The sequence below is a fragment of the Chinchilla lanigera genome, unplaced genomic scaffold, assembly GCF_000276665.1.
Source record: "Chinchilla lanigera isolate Chin_1 unplaced genomic scaffold, ChiLan1.0 scaffold00096, whole genome shotgun sequence".
Classification (NCBI taxonomy): Eukaryota; Metazoa; Chordata; class Mammalia; order Rodentia; family Chinchillidae; genus Chinchilla; species Chinchilla lanigera.
The window spans coordinates 4,758,569-4,784,974 of NW_004955497.1; the positions used below are offsets into that span (position 1 = coordinate 4,758,569).

The window sequence follows — 26,406 nt, forward strand, 5'->3', positions numbered from 1 at the left end:
TGTTCAAGGCCAGCATGGGCTACATAGTGAAGTCAAGGCCAGCCTGAACTACACAGTGAGACCCTGTCTCAAAAATATTTGAAAAGACTATCTGTGATTTTTCAGACTGCAGAGAAGACAATGGACTATAGAACAAAGAAACCCAATAAATTCCAAGAGGGGTAAAGAAAAATAAATTCATATAGACACATCATAGTACACTACAGATTCAACATGTTGAATTCACTATGTTATCACCAAGGACAAAAACAGAGATTCTTTTCATATTTAAGGACTTTATTTTTAGTGGAGTTTTAGGTTCACAGAAAAACTAAGAAGCAGGTATAAAGAACTCACATATATTCCTTCCCATAATTTCTTTTTTTTTTTTTGGTTTTTCTCTGGTACTGGGAACCGAACTCACGACCTTGCGCTTGCAAAGCAAGGATGTGGGGGTTTTTTGTTTTGTTTTGTTTTGTTTTTTTGTTGTTGTTGTTGTTTTTTCTCTGGTACCGGGAACCGAACTCAGGACCTTGCACTTGCCAGGCAGGCGCTTTGCCGCTGAGCTAAATCCCCAGGCCCTCTTTATCAATTACACTTATAATTTCTTTCATTATCAATATTTTCACTAGAGTAAAACATGTATTATAATTAAGGAAGGTGAAGAAAAATGAGAAAATACGCTATAGAATGAAAGAAAATATTTGCAAAATATACATCTGATAACGAATTTTTAAAAATCTATTAAAAGTAGTATAAAAATAATTCCATTTTTAACATTGGTCAAATATATTAACAGACACCTCAAGAAAGAATATGTACAGAATGAAAACAGGCATATGAAATGGTCTTCTACATCAAATGTCATTAGAGAAATACAAATTAAAACGAAGCACTACTATATAACTGTGAGAAAGTCCAAAACCCAGGCAACAACAAACTCTGAAGCAACAGAAACTCTTATTGCTCATGGGAGTGCAAAATGGCACAGCAATTTTGGAAACAGTCTGATGATATCTTACAAAACCAAACATTCTCTTACCACAGATCCAGCCATCATACTTCTTGCAACTTATTGAAAATGTATCTCCACACCAAACCTGCACACAAATATACTGGTAACTATATTCAGAGTTGCCAAAACTTGTAAACAACCAAGTTGTCCTTCAGTAGGTGAACAGATACACTGTAGGACATCTAGACAATAAAATATTATTCGGTGTTAAAAAGAAATGAGCTATAGAAATACATACAGGAACCTTAAGTAGATATTACTAAGTGAAAGAAGTCAAAACCCTCTATGATTTATCTATCCATCTCCTCCTCCTGATGGCAACAAATGATCCCTTTACTTTCTCCATTTTTTTTTTTTTTTTTTTGGTACCGGGAATCGAACTTGGGACCTTGTGCTTGCAAGGCAGGCGCGATTCCACTGCGCTCTTTTCCAAATGTATAGTTGTAATCACACACGCTGCCGATTGGCTTCTGAATCATTTGCTTCATTCTTGGAAAGCAGAGATTTACATAGACCCGACACTTGGACTCAGGTCCCATGATGACAAATGGTTGGAAGATCCTTTGGAATAGGATTACTTACTTATAGTAGACTAAGTAATGAATATCAAGTCAACTTAGATGCTCTGGGTTTGTCTGGCTGGGGAATAGGGTTTAGGCTTATTTTAAATTGGCAGGACACTGGTTATTACCATTTTATTGTCAATTTTTAGTTAACTAAGTAAAGAATTAAACTTGCTGAAACTTCCCTTTTGGGAGAGGGAGTTGTTTCTGTAGATTAGAATGTGAAACATTTTCATTCTGCTAATAGAACAGCAGAAGGTATATTAGATAACGTTTTTGGAAACCAGTCTTACACTTAGTATACCTGGAGGTATGTGGTAGATACTGTTCATCAAATGTCTCATTTTTGTGTCTGCAGAGCTCCTCTCTATGGGGTTTTGGGTTGTTGGGGTTTTAGATGTCTCAAACCCTCCTCGGTGGGGGATTTTGGAAGGTGATTGGATTATGGGGGTTTATAGCTGACTTGCTATTAGGAGGTAAGGCCAGGTTGAAAAAGGGTGGTTACCTCCCTAGGGCAGATTATCTTCCTCCCTGCCTCTTCCCTTTGCTCTCTCAGCTTCCTGTCTGCCACCTATTATGTCCCTTTCTTGTTTTATCATTTCCCCTGTGTCTTCCATAATATTTAAAATGCTACGTATTTTAAATTACACAAATACAGAAGTGATGTACGTTTGCTTGGGCTGCTGCAATAAAATGCCACAGAATGAGGTAGCCAGAACAACAGAAATTTATTTCTCACAATTCTGGAGCCTGGGAAGCCCAAAATCAAAGTAGGTACCAGATTTGATTCCTGGTGGTCTTCCTTCCAGGCTTTTTAAAATTTATTTATTTAGTTAGTTATTGTTGTTTTGTTTTTTTTTTCAGTACCAGGAATCAAACTCACAACCTTGCGCTTGCCAGGCAGGCGCTGTGCCGCTGAGCTAAATCCCCAGCCCCATCTTCCAGGCTTTTAGAAGGCTCCTCTTGCGGTGTTCTCACATCGTGGGATGAGAGATACCGCTTTTATCTTTTTTAAAGGTAACAGTGGGTGATCCACTTTTAAGTCTTAATCTAAATTTAGTTACCTCCCAATAGATGCAAGTGGGTCAGTATATGAATGGCGAGGAAATGGGGCTTCCCCATATGGGTAGGAAGGGGTGAAAGGTATCAAATAAGAATTTGGAGCAGGGCATAATTAGCAGGTGGCAATGCCTAGACGAGAATGCTGAATTAAGGGGAGTTGTGAGATGCAACGTTCCAAAGACTGGTCCTTGAAGGACATGGAGTGCCAGATTTGGGGAGCCGCCGGACTTTTCGTCAAGGAACTGTCGTGGTGAGAGTATGTTCCAGGAGTAAAATTTCGAGGGGTTGTTCGTGGGACGGATTTTTTTCCCCGTAAGACATTACAGCTAGGTACACCAGTTAGAGAAGTACGGACCATGCCTGATGAACAGCCAGAGATCCGCGTTAGGCTTGCAGCCCTCTCACCCACTACCGCCAGGAAGCCTTTCCGGATGCTTGCGCGGAAGCGGCACGCCTTCTCTAAACCCACATTTTCCCCACGTCGCTCCCAGGAGCCTTGCACTTCGCCTTGGAGTGCCCTCGTTGCGGTACTTCTGTCACGGCTCCCGCTTGGCAGTTCCTCCAGCACTAACACAAGGCGACAGAACTTCGCAGGCGGCAGGGAGGCGGCCCTCCGGGCGGGATCTCAGCGCCCCGCAGCGGGTCCCCAGGTCCTGGCCGCCGAGACAGCGGACCTGCAGACGCGCCCTGCGCGCAGGACAGCGGGGGCCCGGCCGGCCGACCGCCCTCGGAGCTCCGCGGAGGGCGGGTGCGTGGCTCACTGCCGACGGACCGGCCCACCGACTGGAAACCGACACGCTCCCCACCCTTCCTCCGACGGGGCGCCCGCTTCCCTGAGCTTCCTCTGGGCTGCTCACGAAGGCCCCTCTAACCCATCAGCCCAAAGTACTGAACAAGATGGAAGAACTAGCAAACATAAAAAACAGTTGTTTTGAACCCCGAGCGCCTACTCCCTTAAGAGGATGGGTGAGGCTACTAGCGCACCGCGTCCCGAGGTTCTTTGCGCGGCGCGCCGTCCCAGGGCTCCCTGCGCCGCAGGCCCACTTCCGGCGCGCCGTCCCAGGGTCCCCTGCGCGGCAGGCCCACTTCCGGCGCGCCGGAGCGCGAGGCGGGCGTCCAGCGTGCTTTTGCCCCGCCCCCTCCGGGTGGGCCATCTTTCGCAGGCGCTGGGGCTGACGTTCCCGCCGGGTGAGGGCCGAGGTGGAAAGATGCTGCTCGGCCCACGGCGGCCGTGAGGCACGAGGAGCGTCCAAGACCCCTTTCGGTTTGTCCGCCGCACTGAACCCCGGGAGGCCATGTCCACAGGTTTCTCCTTCGGGTCCGGGACCGGGGGCTCCACCACCGTGGCCGCCGGCGGGACCGGCGCGGGCGGCGGCTTCTCCTTCGGGACCGGAGCGTCCAGGTAACGGCGACCCCCCACGTCCCCGCGAGGCTCTCGAGTGCCGTGCGCGCCCCTTTTCCCGCCAGTTCCTTCCCGGGGGCGGGGAGGAGCGCTCGCCGAGCCGCGGCGTGTGCGGCCGGCCTGGGGGGAGAGGCGGGCGGGCTGTGCGGAACCCGCGGTGCAGCGGCGTGGGCCTGAGTGGGCCTGCGCGGGGCGGCGTGGAGTTCCACGCGCGCGGCGAGGCGTCGCGTCGGCCGGCGGCGCGGAATGAGAGCCAATCGTGAATGAATGAAATCACAGCGCGAAGGAGTTTCGCGGAGGCTCTGTGGAAAATTCTGAAAGGTTTTGATTCAGTCACATTATTATGGTTTTGTACCTGACGGTTTTTCTAAGAAATTATTTTGGGATTATCCTTTCACGTCACAAGCGAACCTTTGTGCCATATCGGGATCCGATACGGTTTTTAAAAATAATTTCTAGCAATAAGTCGGTGGTAGTCGTTTTAACGTATGCTAAGTAAGAATGTTTTGTAGTGACTCGTTGTGTCTTACAAAACGTAGGTAGTATATTCATCGGTTTTGTGCAACCTACTGGTTGAGGTGGTGACAGATAAAACCGGAGGAGGTCCAGAAAGATAAAATGGGAAGAGATACTTTTAATGAAAGATTCGGGTCTTTGGAGCGCAGTCTTTTGAAGATAAGGATGAAAGAGTTCATAAATTTTTATTTTTATTTTTTGTTTTTTGGTACCGGGAATCGAACTCGGGACCTTGCACTTGCCAGGCAGGCAATGTGCCGCAAAGCTATATCCCCGGCTCCGAATTTGTAAAATTAAGATTAAGGAAGTGTTGTAGATGGAAAAGGCAAAAATAACTTGAACATTGCCTGTATTTTTAGAAAGGAAAGGAGAGAAGAAGAAGAAAAAGAAAATAACAGTTGCAAAAAAAAGAGGAACAGCATACTACACAGTCAAGCCAGAAATCTGGAAGTTTTTCTCGACACTTTCTATTCTGTTCTCTCATTCGACATTTTAAATTAGCAAGTCCTGATAATTTTATTTGTGCAATTTCCATTTATCTTCATTTCCACTGATAAAACCATAATGGAATGGAATTTTTAAATAATGCAATGGAGTTTTTAAAAATTTACTACCCTGCTCCAAACTGTCATTCATGTAGCAAATACTTGTTGGACAATCCTTTCTTTTAGATGGTAAGATAAGTAAGAACCCAGCTCTTCTGACACTTAGATTGTTAAGAAAATACTTGATTCCTGTCAGGGTCCTGTCAGACCTTTCTTGTATTAGATAAAAACTGCGCTCCTCAACTCCTGCATAGACTAGTTCAGTGGAATCCCAGTTGTCTCAAAATCTGCTTTTACATCAGTTTTGCTACTTTCTAGCCAGAGTGACTTTAAAAAAACAAAACAAAAAACAAACCATTGTTCTTCCTGTAATTATTTCCCACTGCCATTAAAATGAACTGCGTAAAGATCTCATCCTCTGCAAGGCCCAGAGTAATCTGGAACTTCTGCAAACCCAGCTTGGGGCCTGTTTTTTTTTTCATTTTAGTCATCCTGACCTACTGTCGAATAGCATTTACTGCCAAGTACATGTGTATAAATACCAATTGAAATAGTTTCAGAGAATACTCATACTTCATGAGATACATTTCATTACTTTCTAAGCTAGCCCATTTCATTTTTAAACTTCTGCTGTGACTTGCTAAATTAACTTTAATCCTCCTCTAAGGGTCCTAGTCTTAGTTTGAAAAGTATGCTGCCCCAGCAACAAAGTCTTTTCTCAGTTGCTCAGTGGCCTTGGCCACTCCTTCCCGGTTGAGGGCAGTTCCCTCAATTTACAATACCCATACCTCCTTCCTGTAACTAGCTAATTCCTACTTTTTTTTGCAACTCAAATACTGTAATCTCTAACCATAGAGGCCTTTTCACTCCTGCCAGTTAAGGGGAGGTTGCCATTCTCCATAGTACCTGATGGTACTTAGAACACTTGCCACATTTGTAATCAGTTTTCATATGTATTGTTTACTTGTGGATGGTCTGACATCAGACTTAGAATGTAAGCTCTGTGATGGCAGAGATCTTTTCATACTGGTTTTCCAGTAGATACACTACTTGGAGTTTAGTACGCATTCAGTGAGTGAACGATCAGTATCTTTGCCTCCCACTGTCTGAAAACGTAAGAAGTCAGAGTCTGAGTCTTATTTACCGCTCTGTTCTCAGTTCCTAGGAACTGTTTTGGTATAGGAAAAGGTCTTTAATAAATACTAACTGGGTGTGTAAGTGGATCATTAGTAATGAAATAGAATTTACCTAAGCTTTAGGAAGGCTTGGATAAACTAAAAAGGAGAGGTGGTTTACCATGTGTCCACTGGATGCTGTTAGGAAACCTGACTGTGCCACCTGGTCATTTGATCTCTTGAGGTAAGTGATTTTGGGGGAGTTACTCTCCATGTTGCAGTTCCTATGCTTCGGAAAGAGATAGAATAGTATTATGTATTTACCTTAAATTTGTTAGTTCAACCATGTCAAGTATTCAGCATCAGGTCTGGTACTTGCTAAGTGCTCTGTAAATGTAAGCTCTTATGTTAGTTCCCATGTCTACATCAAGGCAGTCAGGGAAGTTAAAATAATATTCATGACCTGATGAAGTAAATTTTGCTTTTCTACAATACATTCTGTTATGACTTTGGCAGATAACACTGGATTGAGTGAATAACTGGTCAGGTTTAAAGTAGCTTTTGTTTTTCCTGAAGCAATTGTTGTACTTTAATATTTCCTTGGCAATATTTTCAACTTTATGTAGCACTTTGTACTATCTTCAGGTATTTTAAGTTGTTAGGAAATTTTAAATATTTTAATTGATTGTCCAAAAATACTTTCACTGTTCTTTTATTCATTTCTGGAATAGTTTAAAATAAGATTTTCGCTGATTTGTTTGGGAATAAGGGGAACATAATTAGATGCCTTCAAAATTGGTCAATAATTTTTTTAATATCCTAAAAATATCCACTTTTCTAGCCCACTTTATACACACAACAGATGGAAAATAACGGGCTACCACTAGTTAAATCAAATGTTTTTGCATATTATTTCTCTTTTTTTTCTCTTTAGTTGTCTCACATGTTGTTTAGACATGAAGCCATTTTATACTATGCTGTATCCCTTTTAATTCTGTTTTTAGGTTTGCAGGGTTTTTAAGAATAGTCATTAATAGCCTTGTTTAATTGTCAGTGAGACCTTGCAGTCTTAACTCAGCCTCCCTTGTACTCATCGTATAGCCAAGGGCTCCTTACACATCTCTCTGTGTAGCTCAGGCTGGCCTTGAACTCACTGCCTAATTCAGCCTGATTCTCAAACTTGTGGCAATCCTCTTCTTACCTCAGCCTCCTCCATGCCCACCATGCCAGATTTTCACACACATTTTTAAAGCCAGTGGTGAACTAATGCAATGCAGTACTCCCTCCCACTCCCTTTATCTACACAGTGTTGATCTATTTTAAGTTCTAACTTGTTAATAAACTTCTGTGTATGTGCAAATGACACTGTTTAGCCTGTTCCCTAAAATTTCTGCGGTATCTGAGTTCCATCATTTAGTACATAATTATTTGCCTTATTGAAAGTTTGCATTTCTACTACTCAAGTCACAGTATTCCACTTATATGCCTAATGTGTAGAAAACTGAATGGCTCCTTGGGGTGGTTATGGAATTGATAGCACCTGGACATAATTACTGTTCTGACTTGGGTTGCAGTTATTTGTGTTATTTTATCCCACATGTTCCCTGAATAAGAACTAGTTTAGTCATCTTTGTATCCCTCTCCTATTTGTGACATACAGTTTTATATACATTGTGTTCATTTGATTTTTTAAGTATTCCTGATAACAATAAAAACAACATTTACTGAATTTAGTTTGCCCTTCATAACTTTTCTTTCTTTCTCTCATTCTCTTTCTTTCTTTGTTTTGAGACAGGTTTGCACTTTGTAGTTCAGGCTCTCCTTGAACTAGCTGTGTAGCCCAGGCTGGCCTCAAACTTGCAGTGATCCTTCTGCCTCAGCCTCCCACCACACCTAGCAAATGTATATTAATTGTGTCCTTTTTTATGTTTTTTTGTTTTGTTGTCTTTTTGAAACAGGATTTTGCTATGCATTTCAGGCTGGCTTAAAACTCTCAGCAGTCCCCTGCCTCATCAGAGGCATTTGCCACCATGCCCAACCCTGCATAATTTCTTAACCATCTTTAAAAACCCTGCTAATTGGGTACCAATAGACTTATTTTGCAGATAAAGAAATTAAGGCTCAAAAAAATAATGTCATGCGTTTACCAGCGCATGTGGGAATTGGTATTGGAACTCAGCCCCAACACTACTGCCTTCTCCATACATCAAAACCTCCAGGGTTTTTAATATTTTTTAAGTGACATTGGATTCTCTTATGTCTTTGTTGAGGGACAGAGAGAGACTTAATAAATAAATAGGACAATAGGATTTCCACAAGTCTGTTATCTCTGTTAGCTCTTTTATATGATCTTTGAAGTATCAAACTGTCAAAGTTCTTATTTTCATAATTGACCCTTCCTCCTGTAGATAGCAAATTTGAGCCTCTGAGGCTTCATAAGAAGTTATAAAGTGAACTTTATTTATATTGACTTGTTTGATCAGCTGTCTTCTTAAGCTTTTCAGAAGCTCTGTGTAGTTTGTGCTGATGAACACATAATCTTGGCAGAGTTATTTTTTGCCAGGATATGCTTACCACCTCCACCCCTCCCCAAAATTTTATATTGAGGTGGGGCAAGATAGAATGTTTCCCACTCCCGCTGAAATGGTAATACATAACAGGACTGGGAAAGACAATGTAGAATAGCTTTTCTATTCGTTCTTATATCTTTATACGAGTACTTGGGAAAACAACTGAATCTAGAAATGTGAACTGCACTTGAATAGTTTAAAAGGAACACACTTCACATTCGTAAAATTTCCTGTGGCCATTTTAAAATATACTAGGCTTCGAACAAATATTGATAAAAGGAGACTATGTTGATCCTTGCTTGAAACATGGTATTGTATTTTTTTTAACTTTTTTTTATTTTAAAAAATAAAAGAAGGAAAACATATTAACAGACAGACATCCATTTACAAAACGTATTTTGTTTGTTTGTTTTTCTGGTACTGGGAATTGAACTCATGACCTTGCATTTGCCAGGCGGGCGCTGTGCCGCTGAGCTAAATCCCCAGCCCCGACAGAGTGTATTTTTTTAAGACTTATTTTATATTTGCATTTACTCTTAAAGAGAACAGATATTTTAACTTGTTTGGTTAAAGGCAGATTTATTGTTAGTTCCTTTTAGATCTTAGATTTGTTAGATACGTTATATAAAGAAAACCCTAAAGAATTTATTTTTAAGTAAATGTCAGCTTTAGTACACTTTTTTTTTTTTTTTTTTTTTTTAAATAAACAAGCAACCCTTTGGCGCTCAATTTTGGAACTCTTGGAAGCACACTTACTCCAGCAACTACATCTACAACTTATGCTTTTGGAACTGGAACTGGAGGACTCTTTGGATCTAAGCCTGCCACTGGGTTCACACTAGGAGGATCGAATACAGGTAAAAGGGATTGTTTTACTTTGGGATGTTATATACTTGGGATGTTTTTGGTTTTCATCTTATATCCCTGTAAGAGGGTGTCATTGACATTAGACCTGTAAAGGGGGTAGATATTAAGGTGAAAAGGATATAGGGATTTGGAAATAAGACTGGTAGTCTCAGTCATCTGCTGAAGTGTAAGGGAAGGAGGCAGTGTCTGTCTTTGTGTGTGTGTGTGTCTGTCTCTCTTGCTCGGTATTCAGTAATTGAAGAACTTTTTCTTCAAATATAATGATATAAGGTGATTTACCTTTTTATATTAAATTATATAATACAGTGTTTTTCCTTTTAAACATTGTCAGCTTTACTAATTTGGAAGATTAATGTAACATACATAGAGCAGTCAGCAATTTCTTAGATGTTTTAAAGTTTTGTAGTAAAACCATTGTTTCAGTGGAAAAAGAGCAAGAAGTAAAGAACACAAAGATTTTTGGTGGACATTTCAATAATAGGTCTTTTATTTATTTGTTTATTTTATTTGTCTTTTTGAGATGGGATCTCGCTATGCAGTTCATGCTGGCCTTGAGCTCACTTTGTAGCCCAGGCTGGTCTCGAACTCACAGTGATCCTCCTGCCTCAGCCTTCCAAGTGCTAGGATTACAGGAGTGTGCCGCCATGCCTGGCCCAATGGGTCTTTTTAGTAATTAACAACTAAACGAAAATATTTCACTGGAGATAACCATTTTAAAAGTCTGCTTCCTCTTTTACATTTTATTCTCTGCCTTTGGAGGCTCTTGACCTCTGTCACCACCACTGGCATTGACTTTCCTTCTTTAATACTTCTCACAGCCATACACAGAAAGTAAAGAAAAACCAGGGGAACAACTAGTGAGCTTCTGGAGACAGCTATGTGCCAGTGTTCTGTTTATAGTAGCTCTTTCTTCTCTTTGCTTAATTTTGTTACAGGCAATAGTGGTTTATATTTCTAAACCTAATCATTCTATCCTCTAATTAATAAAATTACAAAAAAAATTAGGTACAGTAATATGAAACCCAATGCTACAGGAAAAATGCTGGTGCAAGGGTTATGGTAGCAGAGGTCATGTATTGATCTTAGTAGGTGCATAACTCTGAGACAAATCAAAAGAATGCCATATTCATTGATGTTTAAATTTTATTTTTCTTTTTATCCCCAGGAATAGCAACAACTATAACTACAGGATTAACTCTGGGTAAGAAACTTTTGAGGAAAGATCCCAGTGCAAATGAATTGAGTGGTCATTCTACTCTTTTTTAATATTTCATGGAACTGGAGTATAGAAAAAAGTATTTAAAGAATTTAGTATAGATTCCAGAGACTGACTTTTCAAAGAAATCTCCAGTATTGATTACTTTAAAAACGTCTTTATATCATAGACTATTAATTGAGAGATGTGTTTTAAATACAGAAATGGCTTTTGATGTAGAAGTTCATTTCACATTACTTTTATCAGTCATTTGATCTTTTAGAGGAAAAGGCACCAAACTATACTCCAGAAGTCTCGGAATTAAGCATATTGATTGTATCTCTAAAGTAGTTGTGAAGTCTTACGATATTTAGGAGCAAAACTTTTGGTTACTTATAAAATGAAGCTGTTGTAGCTGAGTGTGGTGGCAGTGTCTGTAATCCTAGCACTCCAGAGGCTGAGGTAGGAGGAATAAAGTTGGAGCCCAGCTTGGGCACTTTAGCAACTTAGTGAGACCCTGTCTCAAAATAAAGTATGTAGCTCAGTACAGAGACTGTGAGTTCAGTGCTCAGTACCACTAGAAAACAAAAACCACTTTTGTAGTACTAAGGAGGGGCATTCAGCGAGAGAGTACTTGCCTAGCGTGAGATCATGGGTTTGATTCCCAGTACCGCAAAACAACAACATGGATATTATTGGACTGAGTGTTTCGATTCCTTTTCAGCTAAAACACATACGTTTCTGTAGTGGTTTGCTGAAAGGAATGTGAGTAACTAGAGTTTAAAGAAAGAATGGAAGGCTATTGAAAAAACTTGAAAATGGAAATTAAATTAAATCAGCAAAAGACAACATACCTGTTACCATTGCCAAAGTTTTAGACAGGATTGGTTACAATTGAGTCTTGTTTTCTGAAGTTATTGGACTTCTCTATGCATGCTTTTGAAGGATTGTGCTCTAGCAGGAACTTCCAGTTGTGATCCGGGCAATCCAGAACCTAACACTTGACTGCTTCTCTCTCAGTGATTTCAGAAAAATCTCCAGTGCAGGTCATTCATGCCTTCTTTTCTCCCCTCCCCTCCCCTTCCCTCCACTCCCCTCTTCTCTTCTCCTCTTCTCCTCTTCTCCTTTCTCTTCTCTTTCTCTTCTCTTTTGATATTTTTGAACAGGATCTCACTCTGAAAATTAGACTGACCTCGCACTTGTTGTGTAAGCTCAACCTGGCCTTGCCTTCGTGGCAACCCTCTGGCCTTAGCCTCCCGAGTGTTTGGATTACAGGCCTGCTCCTGGCTCTCATTCATGCTTTTTTTGTCACTTATGCATTGTTAAACTTAGTAGTGAAGCAATTACTGCTTCATAACTGTGTAGTTGTAAGTCTATATAATGCCTTGAACATTCAGTATTTGCAGTAGTGTTAGTGACAAGGATAGTACTGATGATGATGCCAGGACCTGTTAAGTGAGCAAGGCATTCATCTGTTACAAGGTGAAGGAGACAGGCAGGAATATTAATATATTCTTTTATAATCTGATAAATGGCATTAACAGGTATCAGAAAGGTACTGAAGGCAAAGGAGAGAGTAAGTTTATTTTGGAGGGACAGAATCCATTCCAAACAGAGGTGTACAAAGTACAGAAGCCTAATCACAAAAGTATCTGGGAAATATGTAAAATATTTGTTCTTGGAGCTTAAGATTCAGAGATGGAAATGACTGCAAGATTTGAGGAATAGGTTGGGACTAGACAAGCAAGGAGAATTTTGTACCAGGTGGTTAGACTATTTTAGTGATGGTCTGAAGCTGAGGGAACTTTATGGTTTTTTTCTTTCTTTTTGAGACAAGAGTTTCTCTATGCAGTTCAAGCTGGCCTTGAGCTCACTTTGTGTCCTAGGCTGGCCGCGAACTTGCAATGATCCGCCTGCCTCATCCTCCTGAGTGTTGGGGTTACAGGTGTGTGCCACCTCTCCCAGCTTGGGAATTTTATCTTGATCAGTATTACCAAGATGTTGTTGTTGTTTTTAAGGTAATGAGATCTTTCCAAGAATAGATAGAGGTTGGAAGAAACTAGCAGAGAACCTAAGAGGCTGTTGTAATAGCTCTTGAGAAAGAGATGATCCAAACAAATGTTTTTGAGAAGTTTTGTAATCCAAGATGTTTCTGAAGTAGAAGTAACAGGATTTGTAACTGATGGAATGCAGAGGAATAGATAGGAAAGTTCTGGTTTCTTTTTTGAGCAGCTGAATGGACCAAGATGGGTTTAGCAAAGTTGGGCCTTTTTTCTTTATTGTTGTGTTTTTGTTTGTTTTTTGGTGAGATAGATAGGAGTCCAAAGGGATATCAGGGTAGAGCCAGCCCACAGAGATTCAGGTAGGTGTAGATTGAGATTCCTGTACTTATAGTTGGGATGATGAAAGTTGGTGAGATCATTGGAGAAGTAAGGGAGGAAGAGTAAAACCAAGGGCATTTCATTTAAGGTAAAGTGAACAGAGGACAGAGATCTACAATTGAGGACTGGAAATGAATAATAGTAGGAAGAGAGCTGAGAGCTGGCAGACAGAGGAGCCAGAGAGAAGAGGATTTCCAGAAGTTGAGAATGGTTATTTACATAGTCTTGGAGAAGAGGGACAGTTGTCTTACTGAGAGTAAAGGGAGGGAAGAAGTAAAAGAAATTATTAGGTAAATGTAGGTGTAGAATTGAAATTGATGAAAAGTTATACTGATAGGGGTTGTTTTTGCTTTGTTAACCTGAAGAACCATCTTTTCTTTATTTTGGGGGGAGTACTGAAAATAGAACTCAGGACCTCACGCTTGCCAAGCAGGTGCTACGCCACTGAGCTAAATCCCTGGCAAGAACCATGTTCTCTTTATTTGCCACAATTTAGGCTTAAGTTTTATATTTTTTCTCTCACGCATACATACATCCTTTTCTTGTTAGAAAGTAGAATCACAAACTTTTAGGGATTGTGATAGAAACCTATATATGTGTGTATGTATGTATATATGTATGTGCACACACACATGCATATATATCTCATGTATAAGCTTAAGGTAAAATGAGATTTTATTTATTTCTTAAAACAGGGACGCCAGCTACTACATCTGCATCCACATCAGGCTTCAGTTTAGGATTCAATAAACCGGCAGCATCTGCTACACCATTTGCTCTGCCTACTACCTCTACCTCAGCTAGTGGTCTTACTCTTTCATCTGCTCTGATATCTACTCCAGCAGGTGAGGCAAAACCTGAGAAGGTTGCATTTATGGTTAAATTTAAATTTTATTTTGAGAACTTAAGTGTCCATCTTTATTAAACATAGTTACACTTTGAGAAGTACTCTAATCAATCAGCAATTTTGACTTACCAGTTTACTGATTTGAAAGAAGAAAAGTTGGCATTGGGTGTTATAGCAGGAAAGCCTATCTTGAAAGTTGATCTGTCATGGCAAAGCCAGGGCACAGGGTTAGATAAGTCAATGTAAAGTTAATAATAGCTTTGTCTTCAAGGAGCCATTTGATGCCAAGGAAGGATAAAGACTGTGTATGAAGACTGTGTAAATCTTACCTGGCTTAAGATTCATTTAATTTTGAAGATGGACTTGGTACCTGGGTTGAAAACCAGGTACTGCTGTATATAGTCATTTTTCTGGTACTAGTTTAATTCTTCCAGAGTCCTTCTGTCGCTCACATTTGCTTTGAAGTTACTGCCTACCTGTATTCTTAAGTATGTACGATTTTATCTTTAGCAAGTACTTTTTTCACAGTCAATTTTGACATAGAATCAGTTTTCTAAAACGTTATTTGTATTTTTCTATGGTGTGTTGCCTTTTTATGGTTTATGATCTCATTTTTTAATAGCATCTACAGGATTTACCTTAAATAATTTGGGAGGAACGACATCTACAACTACAACTGCGTCTACAGGCCTGTCTTTAGGGGGAACCCTAGCTGGTTTGGGAGGTTCACTTTTCCAGAGTACAAACACAGCTACATCAGGTAATTGGTACTATTTTTTCTCCTGGGTAATATTTATATTTAAATTTCCTTTGTCTTTATTGAGGCTTTTTGAGCTAATCACTTTTTAATGCTGTATGTTTTCCTTTCAGTATAAAAATTGAAATATACAATAATGTTTTTCATATATAATTGGATATCTTAACTATGTTTCAGAAATACGTTCTCCATTTTCTCAATATTGACTGATTAAATAGGGAATAAGCCTACTTAAAGAGTTAGAAAACTATCCAGAGATCCTTGTCTTTTTAATAAATATCAGTTAAGCAATCTTGGAGAAGGTTGGAGTATAGCTTAGTGGCAAAGTACTTTCCTGATATTCATGAGTTCCTGTGTTTCATCCTGAGCACTAGGGGAAAAGTCTTACATTGTTTATAGCCTAACCTCATTATAAGGCAACTTGTTAAGCCCCCAATTCTAGAAATGCCTTTTCATTATAGAAGTCAGAAAAGGGTACTAGCATGCTTTTGAAGACCATAATTTAAAATACAGATGTCAGCCAGGTGTGGTGGCGCATGCCTGTAATCCCAGCTCTTGGAAGGCTGAGGCAGCAGGGCCCTTGAGAGTTCAAGGCCTGGGCTACAAAATGAGCTCAAGGCCGGCTTAAACTGCATAGTGAATCCCTTTCTAAAAATGATAGATAGATAGATAGATAGATAGATAGATAGATAGATAGATAGATAGATAGATAAAAAAAAGATGTCAAATGCTTTGACTATATATAATTAGACAAATACTAAAGTGTTAGTTCACAGGGCATAATGTACTGAATATTTTAATTGATTTCTCATTTCATGCTTACTATGCTATTTGGCTGGGGATTTAGCTCAGTGGCATAGCGCCTGCCTGGCAAGTGTGAGGTTGTGAGTTCAATTCCCGGTACCAAAAAAAAAAAAAAAAAAAAGACCAATGCCTTATTCTATTTGCCACATTTTAAGGATTTTATGTATGTTTTGAATATTTGTTATAATTAATGCCAGCATAAGAACAGCATATTTTGAAAGCAGTGGGCACTTTGTGGGAGTGAGAAAAACTTTCCTGTTATTTGAAGAATGCTATAATTGTTCCCATATAGCAGTGTAAAATCAAAAAGTGTTGTTTAACAGTTTAGGAAAAGTTGATACATTAATACATTATGTAATACATAATACATTACAGAATTTCCAATATGTATGTGAATTTATATTGGCTGTGTACTTCCAAAATTTTTGTGGAGGTCAATGTTTAATACTTTAGTTGTATAGGAGGGATGAAGAAGTGTTACTTGATGTTTTCTATTAAAGAAGTTATAGTTCCTGTTTTGTTCTTTTATTCAGATGATAATTGGATGGAAAAAATTTAGGTCAGCAGAAGGGATAGAAAGGGCTTGGATAACCTGTAGAAATTCATGGTACTCAAATTTGCATTAATCTACAAATGCTAATTTTTATGATTGTCTAATTTTGTAGGTCCTCAAAATGCTTCGAGATGACCAAGCCATAAAATGACATTTTGTACATTTCTTTGCAGGATAAATATTAAATATCTCATAAATGTTCTTATAAAAGCAAAATGAAAAATAATAGAAAAGTGAAGCAGAGCATCATTTTGTCTTTTTCCTGAATTTTGAAGTATTCTTTTTTTTTTAGTACGTTATTTTAAAATATGCAATTCCCAGATATAATTGGAAGATAACTTGTAGTCTTCCGAAAGTGTACCAACTGAAACTACTTTTGTAGAGAAGGTTTAAAAATAACAAACATTGAGTATCCCCATTTATCAAATTAATAAATACATTCTAGTCCTTTTAATAATGAAACATCACATCCTCCACAGTTCGTATCACCATTGAATCTAAGCATGGTTATCAGTCTTTGCCGAAAGCATTCACCAGACTTGCTTCTTACTTGCCTGAATCAAGTCTGAAGAAACTCTGGGACCTAACTTAAAAGTGTTTGAGTGCTCTAGTCAGTTGGGGAAAATTGTTAATAAGTCTTTCAGTGGAATTAGTAAATGATGTTTGGTATATTTGCAGGACTTGGACAGAATGCTTTAGGTTTGACGTTGGGAACTACAGCTGCCCCTTCAACTGCAGGCAATGAAGGTCTTGGTGGTATAGATTTTAGTAGCTCATCAGATAAGAAGAGTGAGTATATTATTATCATTCTATCTTCTAACAGTACTACTAGGAAACTTCCAGGTTATTCAAAATTTCTGTGTCTAAAAGGTCACTAGTATATATTCAGTAGGACACTTCACTTTAAAGTTTGCTTACAACATTATTTCATAGATTTTGTTGAAGATTTAAAGTTTAATTTTTATAGATAACTTAGATTTGTATAAGTCTTATGTAGCTACCGTGATATATATTAATATGTATTTTAAAATTAAGGTAATGATACGCAGTCTTGTAATCCATTCTTACTCTTCTATGTATCAGAAGCATTTGTCAGTGTTAGTAATTTAGTTAAGTGCTTGTTTCATTTGTTTTACTTTGAAAGGAGTAAAAGAAATATAAGGAGTTAATTTTCCTTCTCCTTTCTCCCTTTTCCCATCATCCTGCTTTCATGGTGTGCATAAGCTGGAGTTGAGCAAAAAGAATGAAGTATACATGTACCACATCCCATTTCCTTTTAATCTCTTAGTTCTGACAAAGGAGTCTTTCTGTTAATCTCCAGAGGATCTCGTTTTCCTACTAGCTGTATCAATTAATTTTGGACCTGTGGTATCAGTGGGATTTAACCAGAGAGAGAGTGATAGAAAATAACATTTGGTAGAAAGGGCAGTAGCATAGAGCCAGACCTAACGGTAAAAAGAGCTGGACACTTTGAGAACTAATAGGCCAGTCTAGCTAATGCAGAAAGATTAGGTTCCAAGGGTCATGAAGGGCTTTATATGACATACTGAGTTTTGTCATTGTACTGAAGAGAACTAGCCCCTATTAAAGGGTTTTGATGAGATTCACATTTTAAGGTTAAGAGCATTGTGACAGCTACCTGGAAAGTACATTAATTGCAGAAAGGCAAGAATAGCTGGGAAGAACCCTTAGAAAGCATTTGTAGTAGTCCATATGCATTACTGAGGCAAAGCCAGGTAGATAAATCCAGCAGTCTATGGTAGACTAGAAATAGGTTGAAGTTATACATGTTTATACATTAATACACAGTGTAGAAATGAATTATCAAGGAGATAATGCATTAGGTTAAATGTTAATGATATGACAGCAAAGAAATAACAGAAAGGAACCAGACCTGTAAACAGATGGACTTACTAGATGTTTTCAGACTGTTCCACCCAATGCACATTCTTCTTAGCTACACATGGAACATTCTCTAAAATAGACCATATACTGGCCCACAGAACATGCCCAAGTAAATGCAAAGGAACTGAAATTATCTTATGCATAGTATCTGACCAAAGTGCAGTGAAGTTAGAAATTAATGGCACAAGAGACCACAAATACTCCATAAACACATGGAGATTAAATAATACCCTCCTAAAGAACCAATGGGTCACAGAGGAAATAAACAAAGAAATTAAGCAGTATCTACAACTAAATGAGAATACAGATACAACATTCTAGAACTTACAGGACACAATGAAATAAAAATCCTGAACAACCCAGTATCAGTTAATGAGATTGGAAATGTAATTAAAAACTTACTAACAAAGAAAAGCCCAAGTCTTGATGGATTCATTGTTGAATTCTACAAGAAATTTATTTTATTTTATTTATTTTTTGGGGACCAGGAATTGAACTCAGGACCTCACGCTTGCCACGAAGGCACTTATGCCCCTGAGCTATATCCCCAGCCCTCCACAAGAAATTTAGAGAGGATTTAGTGCCAATTCTCCTCAAACTCTTTAATGAAATTAAAAGGGAAGCAATATTCTAACCCATTCCTGAGGCAAGTATTACCCTGATACCAAAACCAGAGAAAAATTCAACCACAAAAAGAGAACTACAGGCTTATCTCCCTAATGAACGTAGATTCCAAATTCCTCAATAAAATACTGTCAGACAGAATTCAACAAATCATTAAGATTATACACCATGACCAAGTGGGATTCATCCCAGGAATGCAGGGATGGTTCAACATACACAAATCAATAAATGTAATATAACATATCAACAAAGCCAGAGACAGAAATCACATGATCATGTCAGTAGATGCAGAAAAAGCTTTTGATAAAGTCTAGCACTCATTCATGACAAAAACCCTACAGAAAATTGGAGTAGATCGTGTTTACCTCAATTTGATCAGAGCCGTCTATGACAAACCAACGGCCAACATCATACTAAATGGACAAGAACTGAAGGCTTTCACTCTAAAATCAGGAACAAGACAAGGATGTCCACTGTCACCACTCCTATTGAATATAGTTCTGGAAACATTAGCCAGAGCAATTAGACAAGAGAGAAATAAAGGAGTTAGGGATAAGAAAGGAAGAAGGTAAGTTATTGTACTTTGCAGATGACATGATACTCCACATAGAAGACCCTAAAAACTCCAACAGACTGCTAGAGTTAATAACCAAATTCAGTCGTGTGGCTGGATACAAAGTCAGTACTCAACTTTGAAGATGCCAATATGTAATACAGCAATCTTTCTTAATTTCCTACTACTTCGTCTGTAATTCAATTGCTTGTGTTGTTCTTACGCTATTTTGTAAATGGATATCTATTTGTTACTATGTTTTCCTTTTATTTTTAAAATAAATTTAAAAAATTTTTTTTCAAAAAAAAACACCAAAGTCAGTACTCAGAAATCAATATCAGTCTTGTACACAAACAACAAACTCATTGAGAGAGAAATTAGGGAAACCACACCCTTCACAACAGCATCCAAAAAAATGAAATACTTAGGAATTAATTGAACAAAAGAAGTAGAAGATCTATGTATTGAAAATTACAGTGCTCTAAAAAAGGAGATTGAAGAGGATATCAGAAAATGGAAAGATAGCCCTTGCTCATGGATAGGAAGAAGCAACATAGTGAAAATAACCGTACTCCCAAAATTGTACAGATTTAATGCAGTCCCGATCAAAGTACCATTAGCATATATCACACAACTAGGGAAAGCATTCCTAAAATTCGTTTGGAACCAGAAGAGACCTAGAATAGCAATCCTGGGCAACAAAGGCAAGGCAGGAGGCATCACAATCCCTGACTTGATATTATACAACAAAGCTACTGTGATAAAATCTGCCTGGTCCTGGCAAAAAGCAGATCTTAGGACCAGTGGAACAGATTAGAAGATGCAGACACAATGGCAAACCTTTATCTTTGACAAAGGGGCCAAATGTTCACTGGAAGAAAGATAGCCTCTTTCATAAATGGTGCTGGAAAAACTGGCTCTCTCTGTGCTGAAGACTAAAACTAGACCCATGTCTACCACTGTGCACTAAAGTCAAAATGGATCAAAGATCTAGATATGAAAACAAATACTAAATCTACTGGAAGTACATAGAAATCTTGAAGACATAGGGAGGGATAGGCAGGCTTCATGAACAGAACCCAAACTGCATGGAAAACACTTCAAAGAATCAACAGCTGGGATCTCATTCTATTAAAAAGCTTATATACAACAAAAGAAATCACCAGTGGAGTGAAAAGATAGCCCACAGAGTGAGAAAAAATTTTAGCTGTCTCTCAGACATAGTATTTATATCTAGAACATATAAAGAATTGAAAAAAATCAGACTTAAATTCAAAAACCCAATCCAGAAATGGGCAGAGATGAAGACACACTTCCCAGATGAAGAAATACAAATGGCAAATACATGAAAGATGTTCAGCATCATTGATCATTCAAGAGATGCAAATTAAAACAACACTGAGATTCCGTCTCACCCCAGTAAGAATGACTATCATCAAGAAATCAACCAATAACAAATGCTGGAGGGGCTGTTAGGAAAAAAGAACCCCTCTCCACTGTTGGTGTCAATGTAGACTGGTGTAACAACTGTGGGAATCAGTCTGGAGATTCCTCAGAAAACTAGGATTAGAGGTCCCACTTAACCCAGCTATTTCTGGGTATTTTCCCAGAAGAATTAAAAACATCATACTACATAGATGTATGTGCACCCATGTTTATAGCAGCACAGTTTGTCATAGCAAAATCTTAACAACCCAAATGCCCATCAACCAAGAAATAGATAAAAGATATTTTATACAGTGGAGTACTTCTCAGCTATAAGGAAGGATAAACTTAGTAATCTGAACAACTAATTTCAAGGCAACAATATGCAGTGTAACAACTATTGTTGAATTCCTATCATCTTTAGTGAAATTCTGTATCGTTTCTAATGATTTTTTTATTATCTTTTATTCCCCTTAAAATAAAAAAAAAAAGGATAAACTGGAGACATAGGGAAATGGATGCAACTTGAGTCCATACTCATAAGTGAAATAAATCAGTCTCTAATGTATAAACATAGTATTGTCTCTCTAGTGTAAGAAGCCAAAAGAGTAAATGAGACCCAAGATGTACAACAGATACTGCGAAATGGGAAGAAAATGCTTAAAAGGAAAGAGAAACTCGAATGAGGGAAAGGAGAAAAGAAGGAAGGGAAAATGAAAAATAGATAAATACTTATATATATATGTGTACACACAAGATAGTTACAATACTTATACTACTAATTGGTATTAGTTCAGTGAAAAGAAAGGTTTATGCCTACCTACATGGTTTGACCAACTTTTCATGCCTATATCTTGCAATATGAGCATCTTCTTTGAAGATGACATACACAATGTACTAACCATTGTTATTCCTACAATCTTGTCTTGAAATTCTATGCCATTGTTTTTATTATTTTTGTTTAGTTTGAAATAAAAAGAAAGCCGGGCATGGTGGTGCACACCTGTAATCCCAGCACTTGGGAGGCTGAGGCAGGAGGATTGTTGCAAGTTTGAGACCAGCCTGGGTTACAAAGTGAGCTCAAGGCCAGACTGAACTGCATAGTGAGACCCTGACTCAAAAAGACAAAAAAGAAAGGAAATTAATAATTTGATAAAATTAAATCCTTATTTTTCTTACCGTGTCCTATCAAATCTATCACATCATTTAAGAGGTTGCCAATTGAAAAAATGTTTAAGTATGGCAAAAAAAATTTAGAATCAATGAAATATTTCATATTTTTATAAAAAAATTACAGTGTTCTGGAAGAAGTACAAAAGTAAAACTCCTCGTACAATGGTGAAAGGAAAGTGACATATTAAAAGTTAAATATTTGGTAGGCATGGTGATATACCAGGAATCCCAGCTACTCAGAGGCTAAAGCTGGAGGATCACAAGTAAAGTAAGCAAACTCTGTCTCTGAAGTCAAATATAAAGGGCTGGGGATGCACGTTGGTGGTGCAGCATGCCGAAGACTCCCAGTTCAGTCCCCAGCAGTGCTCCCACACCAAAGTTAAATACTTCATTTTAAGATGCTTATTTCTTGGCATTTTAACATTTTTAAAATAAAAATGCACTTTACATGGGCCTAATTTAAAAATAAACACACAAGACACAAGAATTGTTTCACTTAATGTTGAAATAGCTCCTAGAAATTAGTGAGAAAAATATCTCTAGAAAAGTGTACAAATCGGGCTGGGGATATAGCTTAGCGGCACAAGCACGTGCTTGGCAAGCACAAGGTCCTGAGTTTGATTCCTGGTACCAAAGAAAAGAGACTATACAAATCATATGAATAGGCTGTTCACAGAAGCAAAAATACACTTACCTGGATGAACATTTGAAGAAAATGTTCATGTGAAATAAGAATTTTAAATTACAGTGATGTGGCCTCTTTCACTTATATGACTGGCTAAGACATGTTTCAAAACTGCGATGTGTACTGTTGAGGGTGTGATTCCAGAGATACTTTTACTCATGGCAGATGGGAAGATAAAAATGTCACATTTGTTTTTAGGGATTGCCAGACTGGAGAAGTTCAGGTAATTTGACATTTTGGTATTTGACCCTGATAGGGCTGGTAGCCAAGATTATAAACCTCATCCAGGATATTTTCGATGGAAGATAGTTGAGAAAAAACCATTCTTGTTCATGAAGGAAGTAGATGCAGATCAGCTGCATAATGTGTCTACTTATGTGTACACATGTCTGGTTTTGCTGTGTTTTGAGTTCATGACGTCAGGACAATTGCACAGTGTTAAGAGGCAAGCTAAGAATTGCTTTCATTTATATTTATATTAAAACACACTTAGAATACATTGTTAAATTACCTATTCATGAAGGTTCTTAAATTTTCTAGGTGATAAAACAGGAACAAGACCAGAGTAAGTATAAAATTTAATATATTTTATTTTATTTTTTGTCTTTTTGAGACACGGTCTCGCTGTGCAGTTCAGACTGGCCTTGAGCTCATTTTGTAGCCCAGGCTGGCCTTGAACTTGCAGTGATCCTCCTGCCTCATCCTCCCGAGTGCCAGGATTGTAGGCATACGCCACCACACCCGGCTAAAATTTAATATATTTTAGTAAGGAGTTTTATGTATTAAATTGTAGGCAGATGTTATAGTTAGAAGTAAATAGAAATGCCAGGCATGTTGAAGCACACTTGTAATCCCAGCACTTGGGAGGCTGAGGCAAGAGGACTGCCATGACTTTGAGGCCAGCCTGAACTACAGAGCTAGATCCTGTCTGAAAAAAAAGAAAGAAAAGTAAATATAACCAAGTACACATTTAGCAAAAAAATGCACCAATGGTTATTAAAAATAAAATGAACACATGTTTTAGAAAGATATGAAAGGTCAAATCTTAATTTTTAGGCATTAAGATTTTATCTTCCTGTTTCTAGAAAGATGATTGGCATTTCTCCAAATGATACAGATAAGTACAAAATACAGTATGTTGTTGTGGGGAGGTACTACGGATTAAAGCAAGAGCCCCTGTGTATGTTAAACATGAGCTCTACCACCGAGTTATTCCTGCACCCCTTAGAGTGTGTACATGTGTGTGTATATATATAATCATGCCAGTGTGGTTTTGATTCCTGATGTCTTCAGTGAAGACGGTAGCTTCTAAGACATCATATACAGGCATGAAGATGATCATTATTTTTATATTTTTGTTATCAATTATATTTTCTCATCTAATTTGTTTTACATTAAAGCTTGTAAATAAATGGTCAAGTTGAATCCTCACAAGCATCTTATGTATATTTTAGTTTATTTTAGATTACATCTCATGCAAAATGCATGGAACACAAAAAGTATATCAAAATGTGGAGTTTTTAGATTTGAGAATTTTTAATAATAGAATTTACAAGTTGATCATCCCTAATCTGAAACCCCATGACTTTAAAAGTTTAAATGAAGAAGCTGAGAGAGACTGAGGTGTCTGTCTAGAGTTTGCCTCGAACCCTTAATTACATTATAGCAGGCGAATTTTCGTTATCCCTGTTAATGAATTTGTGATTCTCTTAATGGCATCTCTCAGTCACGTTTTCCCATTCCCATGTATGTTGAAGAACAAATTAAAGTTACAAAATAATAAAATATTTTGATGATCACACAGATTTTACAGACTTTAGTATAGGCATTTGTCGTGAACAACCCAGCCTTTTAACCAGTGTTCCCACTTAGGCTCCACCATGACCTGCACTTGGACTTGGGATGACGGAGCGTGAGCAGCAGTGTGGCCTATGGTGGCTTCTTCAGTACGTACAGTGCTGTAATTTTTGCGGACTGTACTGTACAGTGCTGTTGTTTTGTGTTCTGTTAGACAGTGTAGTACTGCCTGTAAGAGTTACGCAAATAAAAGCAAAGTGATCAAGTTGGAGTCTTTGTTCTCAATATTATGATGTACATGTACATGTATATTACCAGTGTACATTTTATGTAAAATTCCTCATTTGCCAGCTGATTCATTTAATAACCTAGTCACAGGAATGGAACTCAGTCCTTACATGAGAAATGTCTGTAAATGCTAATATTTTTGAACCAAAGAAAATGTCAGAATCTTTGAACCTAAGGAAAACTTAATTGAAGATCTCATCTATATTGTTCTGATTTTTTTCTTAGACATTTAGTTGAAATGCATGTCAGTATATTTATAATAAATGCCACTCTTACATCAGAAATTTTGATGTCAAATAAATGCTAAAATTGTTTTATAGGTAAAGAAATTTATTTTTCATTATAAAGAAATTTGAAATCACCTAGTGAACCTAAATTAGGAATATTTGTTGTATTTTTCTGATATAATATATACTCTAATAAAACTGAGTTGTCAATTTTTATATATCTAGTGGTATTAATACACTTGTGGCTTTTTTCTTAGGGATAGTAAAGCCCTGAAAGATGAAAATCTACCTCCTGTCATTTGCCAGGATGTGGAAAACCTTCAGTAAGTATCAAATATAATTAGATAACTAGTACTTGAAGAATTCTAGAATACATTGTAGGAGGAACATCTCTTCTAAACATTTTAACTGGTTAAAATTTTAATACTTTCAAAAATCAGAAAGCAACAAAATAGGAATTAAAATTCTGTGGCTTTCATTCTTTTAAAATGTGAATTAATAAATGCTGCTTTAGATTATGTCTTAGAATACTTAGACTCTGGCTAAAGTATTTTAAATGTGCTTTTTTTCTGTGGAAGAAAGAAAAGTATTTTTTTTTAAGTCAGTTTTGTTTTTTATAGGAAATTTGTGAAGGAGCAAAAACAAGTTCAAGAAGAAATTAGCAGAATGTCTTCAAAAGCAATGCTTAAAGTACAAGAAGATATCAAAGCTCTGAAACAGCTTCTGTCACTGGCTGCCAGTGGGTTACAAAGAAACACTCTCAATATTGACAAATTGAAAATAGAAACTGCTCAGGTAAACTGACTTACAGCCATTTGCCACAGGAGAGGATTTTCTTCTAAATTGGAAATAGAAATTTATGTAATTATAAAATTTGATACCAGCATACCGTAAGAATATACTTCGTATATTTTTAAATTGCCACAATAATAGTTCTTAGTTTTTAATGAATGTTTATTACCTATAAGACAATGTTCTGAGCCATTTCTTACTGCCTCGTTTAGTTTTCGTGACAGACCTTTGAGATAAGGACTCTTATCCTCATTACATAAATAAGAAAGCAGGCAGAGGACTTTGTTAATATGAAAATTCTGAATTCAGACCCTGATCATCCAATTTTAGAGTTTATGCCTTAACTAGTTTCATAAAGATACCTACTAACTAAATTGATCTTTTATATGAGGAGAGATACCTAGCCAGAAAATATTTTGTAACCTGTCTGTTATTAAATAGAAATTAGATGCTTTGTAGGTATTAAATTTGATGGCTTGAGGGTCTTGGGTAAGATTTTAGTTAGTATCCTCTGTTGCTCATACCTACTTATTTTCCTCCCTCTGGCATAATGTATAATATAAATTGAATATAATACATAGCTCTTTTCTACATTGAGGAGGGAAAATGATGATAAATGATTTACTTGCATTTTATACTTTGTAATTAGGAAATACACTTGATCTCATCACAACAGTATAGACACCTTTCTCTAAAATTGGTCTGTTAATAAATTTGGTGTAATAACCTTTTTTACCGTGGACTTATCGGAGTGCTGTTCTCTTCA

General features: G+C 37.7%; 1 protein-coding gene across 3 annotated transcripts in view; it reads left to right on the forward strand.

Annotated features, from left to right (window-relative positions):
* The first annotated feature begins 3,747 nt into the window (after positions 1–3,747).
* Nup58 (nucleoporin 58kDa) overlaps positions 3,748–26,406 on the forward strand; it is a 68,005-nt gene continuing 45,346 nt past the window's right edge. For 2 of the 3 annotated variants that reach the window (XM_005406333.2, XM_005406331.2), the window contains exons 1-9: positions 3,748–4,021; positions 9,479–9,624; positions 10,800–10,835; positions 13,906–14,055; positions 14,680–14,817; positions 16,850–16,960; positions 23,077–23,101; positions 25,106–25,171; positions 25,469–25,643. In XM_005406333.2, the coding sequence (XP_005406390.1) occupies positions 3,915–4,021; positions 9,479–9,624; positions 10,800–10,835; positions 13,906–14,055; positions 14,680–14,817; positions 16,850–16,960; positions 23,077–23,101; positions 25,106–25,171; positions 25,469–25,643 (954 nt within the window). In that variant the 5' untranslated portion in view covers positions 3,748–3,914. The remainder of the gene's footprint in view (positions 4,022–9,478; positions 9,625–10,799; positions 10,836–13,905; positions 14,056–14,679; positions 14,818–16,849; positions 16,961–23,076; positions 23,102–25,105; positions 25,172–25,468; positions 25,644–26,406) is intronic. The other variant, XM_005406332.2, reaches the window with a different exon arrangement.